This window comes from Scleropages formosus, chromosome 4 (genome assembly GCF_900964775.1).
Source record: "Scleropages formosus chromosome 4, fSclFor1.1, whole genome shotgun sequence".
Taxonomy (NCBI): Eukaryota; Metazoa; Chordata; class Actinopteri; order Osteoglossiformes; family Osteoglossidae; genus Scleropages; species Scleropages formosus.
This window is the reverse complement of record NC_041809.1, coordinates 33,822,790-33,834,148: the sequence shown is the minus strand read 5'-3', so window position 1 is coordinate 33,834,148 and position 11,359 is coordinate 33,822,790. Positions and strand designations below refer to the sequence as shown.

At 41.2% G+C, this 11,359-nt stretch overlaps 1 protein-coding gene across 1 annotated transcript; it reads left to right on the top strand.

The window, feature by feature from the left end:
- The first annotated feature begins 1,724 nt into the window (after positions 1–1,724).
- On the top strand, positions 1,725–9,517 carry crebrf (creb3 regulatory factor). The gene is made up of 9 exons (XM_018751634.2): positions 1,725–1,789; positions 2,955–3,080; positions 3,636–4,809; positions 5,551–5,745; positions 6,230–6,419; positions 6,665–6,738; positions 7,118–7,240; positions 7,672–7,793; positions 8,904–9,517. The coding sequence occupies exons 1-8, from the start codon at positions 1,781–1,783 to the stop codon at positions 7,788–7,790; spliced, it is 2,010 nt and encodes a 669-aa protein (XP_018607150.1). The 5' UTR covers positions 1,725–1,780; the 3' UTR covers positions 7,791–7,793; positions 8,904–9,517.
- Positions 9,518–11,359: the final 1,842 nt, after the last annotated feature.

Genomic DNA, 11,359 nt, shown 5'->3' with positions numbered 1-11,359 from the left:
ATGAGAGAACAGAAATGGCGACGTGGAATAAATCGAAGGGGCTCGTACCCATTCACAGGCCACCACGTGATCTAGCTGGGATTTTATACCACACCCTACAAACTGCCTGCCTTATAAGAATCTGAATCTCTGCAGCAGGTGAATGTGACATTCATGTTCACTTTACAAGTACTCTTATGTAGCTTCATGTAGAGGTTGGTTTTATGCCATAGTATTTGTATTTTACATTGTCCCTTTTCTGGTACTGACATGTGGATTGCATGGGGGTGCCGTGAATAGTACTGGTCCCTCACATATTTTCGGCTGTGCATTTGGGTGTGGGCTTGAATCCAACTTAGTCTGAATGGTGTTTACGTGTTCTCCTTGTGTTTGCATGGGTTTCCTCTGAGTGCTCCTATTTCCTCACACAGTTCAAAGACCTGTGTTTCTGGTGCTTTAAGGAATCTAAATTGCCCACAGTGTGTGTTTGTGTGTGTTACACTGATCTGCTATACAGATGGCTGAACGACTGTAGGGAACGTAGTGTATCTAACATCATAAGTCACCTTGGATGAAGGCGTCGCATAAATCCTATGTAGTAATCACTGCGTTGCTTTGGCAATAAGCATCTGCTAAATGAATTTGTACACAGGTCAGCTAGTATGTGAATGGAATTTCACCAGGTCCACCTGCTTACATTTTCCATGTTCTCATTTATCTGATGCTTTCCTCCAAAGTGACTTAGAGCCATTTACCCATTTATGTAGCTAGGTAATTTTTACTGGAGCAATTTAGGGTAAGTGCCTTGCTCAAGGGTACTACAGCTGAAGGTAAGGTTTGACCCGACAACCTACAAGCTGCCCCTTGTTATCTTAACCACACCATAGTTAGGATGCTCAGCTGGTCCCAGTGGAAAACGGTACACTGGAGCTTTTTTTTTTATGAGCTGGTTGAGCTGAGTGAAGAGGACAGGCTGTGGGTGGTATAAGGAAGGCTGCGCTGTTTTGGATATATTTTATTTTGTACAGCTTTGTTTTGGTTGTTCTTATCATAAACCATAATTTTCCAAAAACGAAAATAGCTCCCTTACCCTTGCGAAAAAAATGATTGCATTAAACTACTGGAAAAGAGTCTAATATGATGTTACTTAGTACAGCGTACAAAGAACGATCATGAAATTTGGTCCTAGATTTTCATGGGTAGGTGGTATGTGGTCCCATTGCTGGATGGGCAGTGGGATGATCTTGACTCCCTTTATCCCAGATGATTGTGCCTCACCATTTGTTTGCATTGAACTGACCGGCTCAGACTGGACTTTGCTCCTCTAGCTTCCGCCTCAAGCTGGTGTCTGGGCTCTGGGGGTCACCTGTGAGCTCAGGACCAGATGGCCCCAAGCAGGAGGCAGAGGAGAGCAGGAAGAATGATTACATCCTTATTTATTATTATCTGTATAAAACATTGGTTGTTATGTGGTAAAGCAGTGATTTTGTATATCCTCATTTTTTTGCACATTTTTTATTATGCTGTTATTGCGTTATAAATCTGGGTTACGGAGTAATGTGTATTGTAAACTCCTTCCTGTTCCTCCTTTTTTTGCAACAGAGAATAAACACCTAAGGAGGGCTGAACAAGCACACATTAGGAAGCCACTGGGGCTGTTCACAAGGAAGAAACATTTTTTTTTTTTCTTTTTTTTTTTTTTTTTTTATACTTCTGCTGGTATCTAAGAAAACTGGAAACGGCTGGACGCAAGAGACGGCAGAAAAGTTTCCGGATAAATACTGAAGCGCTGCGCTCGGCAATGCCTCAGGTAAGAGCCGTGGAGAAATTTCGATTCACCCGCTTTTTGCACGCCCGCTCGTTCCTTTACACGACATTTACAGAAGGTGGCGCAGTGGTTAAGATCATGGACCTTTCATCTGAAATCTGCTGGCTCACATGTCCAGAAGGATCCCAGCTGTAGTATCTCTGATCAGGGAAAATGGAACAAAAAATACAGTAATATCCCATTTAACACTGCTTCTGTAATTCAGGGAGGTAATTCAGGGACAGCTGGTGGCATAGTGGTTTGAGCTACTGGCGCTAGATCAAAAGGTTACAGGTTTGAATCCCACCTTTAGCTGTAGTGCCCTTGAGTAAGGTACTTACCCTAAATACCTCAAGTAAAATTAGTCAGCTGTATAAATAGGTAAATAATGTCACTTTGGAGAAAAGCATCAGATAAAAGTATGTCATTCCTGGAAGTGGCCAGTAGCACATCATTGCCAGCAGTCATTCAGTCGTTCAGTGAGCTTTATGCAGAATGCATACATAGTTTATTTTTCGGGGCTTTTCATTCATCATGTCTGGATAAAAAGCCTGCAAGTGATGTTGGTTTGAGATGCAAAGGAAAGGCATTTGCTTGGATCCAAGTTTTAAGTCATGGACCATTTCACAGATTATGGCCTTGACTGTGAGTGGAGCTCTAAGGCACAGCGAGGTATTCTTGAAATGATACCGTGATACTGAGAATTGCTACGTGAGAGAAGACTTTTTTTTGGGGGGGGGGGGAATTGCTTTGTGAAAGTCCATTATTGTTCCACTGTATTTGTATTTTCACCTAACATAAAATGTTATAATGACCCTGTTTAGTACTGTTTCAGTTAGCACTCCACATTCTAGGAACATATCCTGAGATTTATCCACGCTTTTACAGTGTATGTACTATGATGATGATTTTATTATTATTATTATTGTTATATTAACAACAATAATAATTGTTTTTGTTCAAGTTTCAGACAATTGTTAATTTTGTTGATTAGTTTTGAACAGGTATGGAGATCATTAGTTTGAATGAAGAGTCCGCCATTGATAGTACATTTACTACTGTTTGTATTTTTGCACTGTTGATGTCTGTATGTTATATTTATGTTTTTGAAAGAGTGTTGCGGTGTATTGACACTACTGCTTTGTGTTTGGTGTGTCTTCCACAAAAGCCTAGTATCAGTGGAATGGATCCTCCTTTTGGGGATGCCTTTCAGAACTATGCGTTCACTGACCAAGTGCTGACCAGCACAGATCTGCTGGCCAGCAGTTCGGACCCAGACTTCATGTATGAACTGGTAAGTGCGGCAGCTTCCTGCTTCGTGCACATCACACAGTTCAGGAAGGATTGCGGCACAAAGGCTGTTGGTGGGATCTGTTTATGACAGGGACTTGTCCTCTCTCTCTCTCTCTCAACTTTCATCATTCGCCATTAGCTAGAGTGCCTGGGGCACAGATGCAAGCTTTACACATTGGATTCTGGTTGGGAATAGGGACAGGCTTGAGCTGTCCCCACGTGTCCTTTTTCTGGCTGCCGGATATCATCCGTATTTGTACAGCCAGTCTCTGTAATTCCATTTAAACTTGTTTGGTTGCACTCTGCGATCCCTTTGTGGCAGAAATACTTTGCTAAGCAGACCACGAAATGTAATGAAACTGATTTAACATCCAAAGGTACAAGAAGAGTCCACTTGAAGACTGCTTGTGTAGTACATTGTGTATAGTCAGATGTGACAAGCAAAGCATATGGGTCAAGAACAGTTCAGAACAAATTTCCTCTGGAAAACATAGACACTTGAATTTATGTATAAAAAAAATTATTTCAGTGCTTTTTGTTTCGAATGTCTTTCCAGGACAGAGATATGACTTTCAGACAAAGCCCAAGAACCGATATCTTCACGACTGGAGATTGCAAAGAGGCAGAAGGCATGGAACACTTGGAGGTCTTGGAAGGGGACCCGACTTGTAACTCAAACTTTGAGCAGTGGGACACGTATTGGGAGGACCTGACCAAGTACACCAAGCTCACCAGTTGTGATATTTGGGGGACGAAGGAAGTGGACTTCCTAGGCCTGGATGATTTCTCCAGTCCGTACCAGGACGAGGAGGTAATCGGTAAAACACCTACGCTGGCGCAGCTCAACAGTGAGGACTCACAACCTGTGTGCGATACACTGTACCACCCTGATCTGGTGCTGAGCCAGAAGCAAAACACTGTCTCTGGTCTTACCCATGCCAAAAAGACATCTGCCCAGCCAGCTGCCCCCTGCTCCTCCTTGGCCCGAGGCCCTCTACCAGACTTTGCAGAGGGCTCCCAAAAGGCCACGTGGCCCGTCCCTTCCAGCACCGAGACTATATCAAAGGCCCAGACACAGCCATCCAAGGTGATGTGTCCTCCATCAGACAATAAGGACTACGTTCGCAAGGCCAATGTCCACATCAGCACGCCGCGCAGACCTGCGGCGGACCTCCCATCTCAACGGGCTAACATCACCATAAAGTCCCCTTTCGAGGAAGGCCCTACTGCAGCTGCTGCTTCCATCATCACTGCTCCAGCTGCAGCCTTAGCTACAGCCACGGTTTCAGTCTCCTCTGGCACCCTGGCTGGAGGGAAGGATTCAGAGAAGACCCAGCTAGTCGTGACACCAGAGAACGGAATGGCTCAGGCTGCATCCTACAGAGTGATCTCCAGGGCTGGAGACTGCCCGGCTCTGCTTTCCTCTGGGACGCTTGCAACGGATTCCTCACAGGACAAGAAGGAGGAAGAGCACAACTACTCCCTGTTCCTGACCCGGAGTAAGCTGGTAGGAAGTGGGGAGCCTGAGCAAGAAGAGCCGGCGGAGGGAGAGGAAGAAGACGAGGAGCAGGAGGAGGCAGAAGACCTGGAAGCAGATGACGAGGACCACGACGAGGGCTTTGGCAGTGAGCACGAGCTCTCGGAGAATGAGGAGGAAGAAGAAGATGATGATGATGAGGACTATGAAGGAGACAAGGATGATGACATGAGCGACACATTCTCCGAACCAGGTAGACACGACTCTTTTCTTAAAGACTTCTTACACGATTTTGCCTCTTAAATCCTTTAAATGCTTAGCAATACTGTTTTCAAATGTCTTGCTCTACAGAAAAAATAGGTATGAAGAACATTTGACTGTTTACTAAGCCTGGGAGGTTTCGTTTGTAGTTACTGAGTAGTGAAAAGTTTTAAACAATGGATCCTTTTACGAACTGAAACAAGTGGATAGGCATCCCGTCAAGTTCTCTGTCTTAAACACCGTGAATTCTCAAGGCTTTTGTATTGTCTTATTCCCCTCATGTTATGAGACAAGATGATCTCTCTCTATTGTTATCATGGTAAACAAATCTGGCTTATAATGCTTTGGAAATGAGTTGCTCGTTGGAGTACAAAAGAGAGCTTTGATGTAGGTAACAGAAGATTGGTTTATATAAAGCGGATTACTTTGCATTGGAGGAGCATCAGCCATTCTGAAAGGCAAATAAGGCCTACAGTGTTTTGAGGTGTATTATGTTGCACAGTTATATCCAAGCTTTACCTCTTGTTTGCTTAGTGCTTCACCGAAAGCATTACTTTGTAAATAAAGCAAGTACAACGAGGGAGGAACAAGGTCATGCTGTCTCTCTTTTTCAGTTTGGTCAAATGCAGGCGACTCAAATAAGGCAGTGTGTAGTTATCGTTCTACTAAGATGAGAAGTGTCGTCCTTCTTGGTCTTAATTTCCCTCTCCCTCCCTGCCGTCACCTATACCAGGATGTGACAACGACGCCGTGGAAGACGTCAAAGGCATGACGGTGGGATTCTCACGGAAGAGGGGCAAGCGGCGGTACTTCTGGGAGTACAGCGAGCAGCTGTCGCCCTCGAAGCAGGAGCGCATGCTGAAGCCCTCCGAGTGGGACCGGGACACACTGCCCAGCAACATGTACCAGAAGAATGGCCCACACCAAGGTGAGTAACTGAGCATTCTGGGTGATGCATTAGTCTTTTAGTGCAGGCAGATTATACTTGTATAAACACATAATAAACACATACATACACACACACAGAGAATAATCAAACAAGCACACGTGAAAGCAGTCTGCTGGTCTGCCTTCTTTGTTGGGGGGGGGGGAAAAAAACCACCCTAGAATTTCAGACTACAAGGGTAATCATGACACACATTCTTTGGGGTTTATTATAAGCCCAGATCTGTTTTTTCCTTTTTTGTTTTTATATGCACGTAGTTGATATTAAAGTTGTAATTAAATATGACAATCTGTTTGCACGTTGTGGTGATCTTTAGCCCAAGTCACGTATTTTACAAATGTTAAGAGCACCTCCGTAATTGCAGTCTTCTCAGACTCGGGAATCGTTTTTATCGCATTTGCGTTGGCATTGCCTCGTGTGGGCTGGCGCATGCGCGTGTGATCGGTCTTGCTCGCTGTTGCATCAGGAAAGTACACCGTGAAGAAGTCTCGGCGCACAGACGTGGAGGACCTCACGCCCAACCCCCGGAAGCTTCTGCAGATCGGAAATGAGCTCAGGAAGCTCAATAAGGTGATCAGCGACCTGACGCCAGTGAGCGAGCTCCCGCTCACGGCCCGGCCGCGCTCACGCAAAGAGAAGAACAAGCTGGCCTCCAGGTGAAGCCCCCTGTTTGACCGACTGTGGCTGTTCCCCTTGAAACATTTCCAAGTCCTGCTCTTTGTGTACTTTCACTATTGACCCGTTGGTGCGTGTACATTCATTTGTGGTGGCTGTCTGTCTTCGCCGATTTCTTTCCAAACATATCGATCGATCGTATTGTTTCCGTTTGTGCGAGCTCTTGGAATATGTGTGCCGAGGTAAAACAAACATGTTAATTTTTTCTGCACCGCTCTGTGTCCAGGGCTTGCCGGCTGAAGAAGAAGGCACAGTATGAAGCCAACAAAGTAAAGTTGTGGGGCCTCAACACAGAATACGGTAGTTTTAATTATACATTAATTAGAACAGTTAATTGGTTTACATCACTGGAAAATGTAAATAAACATATACATTTCATCCATTAAATAAAAATCTGCTTTTGTCACATGCTGTAATGGATCACCGACTTTCCACAGTTTTTTTGTGATTTGGTGTTATTGAAAGATTCTCTCAAATTAATTAGTGTTATTTATGCTAATAATGTAATTGAAAGACAGGTCATCAGGGTACCAGGTACACTGTTTTGTCTCGTAAATAAGTTCAATATACCGTGTCCACTAATTTCTAATGTAAGATTTAGGAGTGTTCTGGCTTGCAAGTTTTAAAGGCAGTGGGTGGGGAGGAAATTTATGCCTTAGTGTTTTTTGTGTGTTTGTAGACCGGCTGCTGTTTGTCATAACTGCCATTAAGGATGACATCGTGAAGCGCGTGCAGAACCTCTCCGAAGACAAAGGAACAAGCATGGCTGAAAAACTTGACCGACTCATCAAAGAGACACTCGGTAAGGTGTTTTTATCGTATTTTATGTCTTGATGTTCGGTAGCATTCGTAATAAGTACCCTGTAGCTGTACTGTGTTTTAACCTGAAAGTAGAGTGTTACGCTGGCAAATGCTGACCTCAAAAAATAGAAATGTTGTTAACATTAAACTGAACACCTCCAGCAAGTGTTCGGACATAGAATTACATTTACATTTATTAATTTCGTAGATACTTTTCTCCAGAGCAATGTACAAATCGGAGTAAACAGAAGTAAAAAGGTAGAGATGCAGGTAGAGATGCAGGCACGTGATTCACGAAGTAGTCAACTAGTCCAGCTAACCAGCAACTAAGCACCGTTTTTACCAGTGCACATCGCACATTAGACAAGGGATAGAAATGGGTGTCCATGTGGTGTCTGTTGTAGATCATGGCCTGTTCTCTTGTGCTGACAGTGAACTCACCAGTTGCTGGACAGACGTCAGACTTTGTGAACCAGATCCTGGAGAACACGGGTGGGGGAGATCCCACAGGGGGCCTCGTGGGACTCCGTGTTCCCACGTCAAAGGTGTAGAAGGTGATCTGGAGGCTCCTCACAACATAGATGAACCCGTCCACACCATTTGTGTGTCCCGCTGTAATGCTGTTCTGTTCTGCATGCCCGGGCCATCTTGAAAAACATCTACACGCCTAGTTTGAATATATATATACTTATTCTCGTGTATGTATATTTATATTATGCGCTTGCATCGATATGTAAATTAGAGGTATTTCTTTATCAAATTATGAGTCTTGCCATTTGTTTGTGGCAAGCAAACTTCATTGTCCACCCACCAGATGCAAACTCAAAACCAACGTGCGAGATCACATATCTCCTGATACGTTGTTAATAAGAGTAACTAACACTGACATGTGAGAACTTCTTGTGGTACCCTTGAACTGATTAAGACATGTTTATACTAGTGGAAAGTGGACAGCAATAACCAGAACACTATACTGCACACATAATGGTTTAATTGATGTTTACCCGTGTCACATGCAAAATGGAACGTCACAAAGCCAGCTGCATCTGAAATATTTCCAGAGCAATACACTCTGAGTGCTGTAGTCTGACTGTTTCAGCTCAAATTTTGTTGCGTTACCTGTGTCACTCAGGTAACGAGTTCTATTTTTGCCACATTACGTTTGTTTTTGCTCACAGACACGACATAGACCGGGCCGTCCACTTTCTGCTATAGTATTAACATTTGCTTAACTGAAGAAATATAATCATGTGAATTAATAGTGTCAACAATTGAGAAATAGACGTAAATGAATAGATCAAAAGTGTTTCTATTGAATGTTAACAGTTGAAGAAAATACCCATTGGTTCAGATTTAAGTGTTGAGATGTCGGTAGTGACGGTGGAAGTTCAGCCTGGGCTGAAGGTCTTTCGATGTTCCGTTGGTTTCTAACCGGTGGAGAGGATTTTAAAGGGATGAGTTAGGCCATGGGGTGTTGAGGTGGGGAAGAGGCTTTGACAGATAAACCACATGCTGTTTTCCTCCATATGCTTTGGCTGAAATCACTTGACATTTAAAATACAATGGGCTTTGTACGTAGGAACGGGAGGGGAAGATGTAAAATTCGTTTAGTTTTCTTAATATTTCTATGTACAAATTAATATTCATTGTGCCTTGTATTTTAGAACAGAAGATCACGATTCCTAGAGGTTTCAAGGAAGTGTACTTTTTCACAGAAGATTTGGGGAGGGCAGATTTTTGGATTTATTATGTATTTTGGGTCTTTATGATGTTGTGAATGTACATTGGAATGTTGAAAATGTAGATATATGCCACAGAGTCTGTGCATTGTATCATAAGATGGCTCTATGAAAAATACTTTGGTTTTCGGTACTTGACTGGGCAATAGGGGGGTTATTGTTACTAAAAAAAAACTTAAAAAGAGAAATTAATATAAAAAAGAGAAATATTTGCACATTATATTTTGATTGTTTTTGTACCAAAGATGAATGCAACAAAATGGCAAGTAGCCAGCGTAAGTAAGGTTTTGCACAGCTTACCTAACACCGTATTGAATGTAGAAAAAGTGGTAGGGTCAGGGATATTCATCGAACTGTGAATTTCGCTAGGGTCCAATTAACAGCAGAAGGACGCATTCATTTCCACCTACTGTAGGTTTGCAGTTTCTCTTTTTACCTTCTCAACTAGACGTATTGCTTAGGAACGTAGTTTGCGTTTGATTTTTTTTTTTTTTTTTGACCCCTGTGTACATTGTTGGAGCATAAATTCTGCTGTCCTCATTTTATTTTAGTTTTACAGACTATAGTTGGAAGGTCGTAGGAAACAGTTAAATATTTTATTTTGCATGTTTGTCCAACATTACTACAGACAACCACATGGTATAGTATTTGTATAGTTTACATATGTATGTGGAAAGAAGTGCATATAATATATATAATATTTTAGGTACTGTATGTGCAGTATTTATAGTATGTATATTTAAAGATTCATAGGCACTCATGTATCTGTTGCTGTGTTGCTACATTTCTGTTAATCAGTTGTTTAAGCATGATGCATTCTAAAGGTCTACCTTTATACTCAAAAAGAACATCAGTTTTAAATATTTTTGTATATACAGCTGTTAACATTTTTCTGTCCTGCTAAATTAACTGGTATATAACTACATAAAAGTATTTTTGAAAAATCCTAGCACTATAAAGCAACCTGAAGTTATTTGTTTAACTAATAATATCAGTTTATTTAGGTGTAGCAATTCTGAAAGTGTCATGATATTAGGTTGTTTTGCCCTTCCAAGTACAAGATAATTCTGAATATTGCAGACAGCACTTTCTGATACATAGTTCAAGATAAATTTTTCCAAATAAACACAATTGGCAGGAAAAGTTAAACTTCTATTTATTTTTTTTTTTAGTAATTACTTCTTTCACAAAACTGTAATATTCATTTTGTTTTTTTTTTTTTTTATTCATTCAAATGAACTTTCATTGACCCCTATATTTTGGCTTTAACAGTTTCGTTTTGTGTGGCTTTAGAGGACATTCTGCAGAAATTACTTTTATAAAAATTGAAACCATTATGCATTGATCGTGACCATTAAATTACCGTGTAAGCACTAGTGTCTTATAGATTCAGTACAATTGGATTCAATTTGACCGACCTCAAAGGACTGACATCCAGTCACGGAGGTGATATCCTCTCATAAAAACAAATCTCAGGTCTTTTCAAATTCTCAATAATGTACTAAATAGCCCAATATGAAAATTGTTACAAAACAAAATGTTTCTTTATCTTTTTTTTTTTTTTTTTTTTTTAAATAAATAAATAAATCTTGGTTTCCAAGAATGATGTGCGCAGCATAGAAGGCTGAATTGAGTGCCTAAGCCATAAGTGTTGTGGACAGTCTTGTACCAGAGCAATCTGAACAGAAGCCTAGCTGAATGGAATTTCTCTTTCGGCATGTTTTCTTGCTGCTATATTTTCCTTCACTTTGAAAAGTTCTAGGTGTGCTATAGGTATGCTCGGTCTATTGTAACCAGGCATGAGTGTACAGAAGGAGAAAGATCGAATTCCACTGGCCTTGAAGCTTGAGTAAATATGAATCCTACTTTTTTTCTTCAGTTAATTCAATATTCGAAAGGGAGACAGAATGCTATTTCAGAAACTAGTATAATATTTAACCGTACAGAATATTTTTGTTACTTCTGTTATTCTTGTCGACATTATATTTTTTAATAGTGTAGTGGAGATCGTATGTATTACCATTCGTTGTTGTTCCAGAAATTTATTTTGTAAATAAAAACATGGTAAGCTGAGTTCCCTTTAAATGCTGTGTAGAAGTGTATATAGAAAGCTCAATAATACATGTAAGATAAAAAGAAAGCACTTTGTGTAAAAACGAAAAAAAAAAGAGAAAAAAAAAATAGCATTTTTGTATATTTCTTCCATTTGCTGCTAAACCAAGCTAGACAGAATGCTGCAGTGAGAGCTTGACTTCAACGACCAGAAGAGGACAGGGAGACAATGAAGTCTATAGAATAGAAGGCAGCCAACCTTTTGATTAGAAGGTTCTCATGTTCTGATGACTCTGTCATGAATCTTCTGCCTGCAGTAGAGATTTCCT

What these genes read in the sequence shown, in the direction of transcription:
- crebrf (XM_018751634.2), top strand. An exon ending in CAGACTTCATGTATGAACTG is followed by an intron (nt 3,081 to 3,635) that starts GTAAGTGCGGCA and finishes ATGTCTTTCCAG; the next exon opens with GACAGAGATATGACTTTCAG. An exon ending in CGACACATTCTCCGAACCAG is followed by an intron (nt 4,810 to 5,550) that starts GTAGACACGACT and finishes CACCTATACCAG; the next exon opens with GATGTGACAACGACGCCGTG.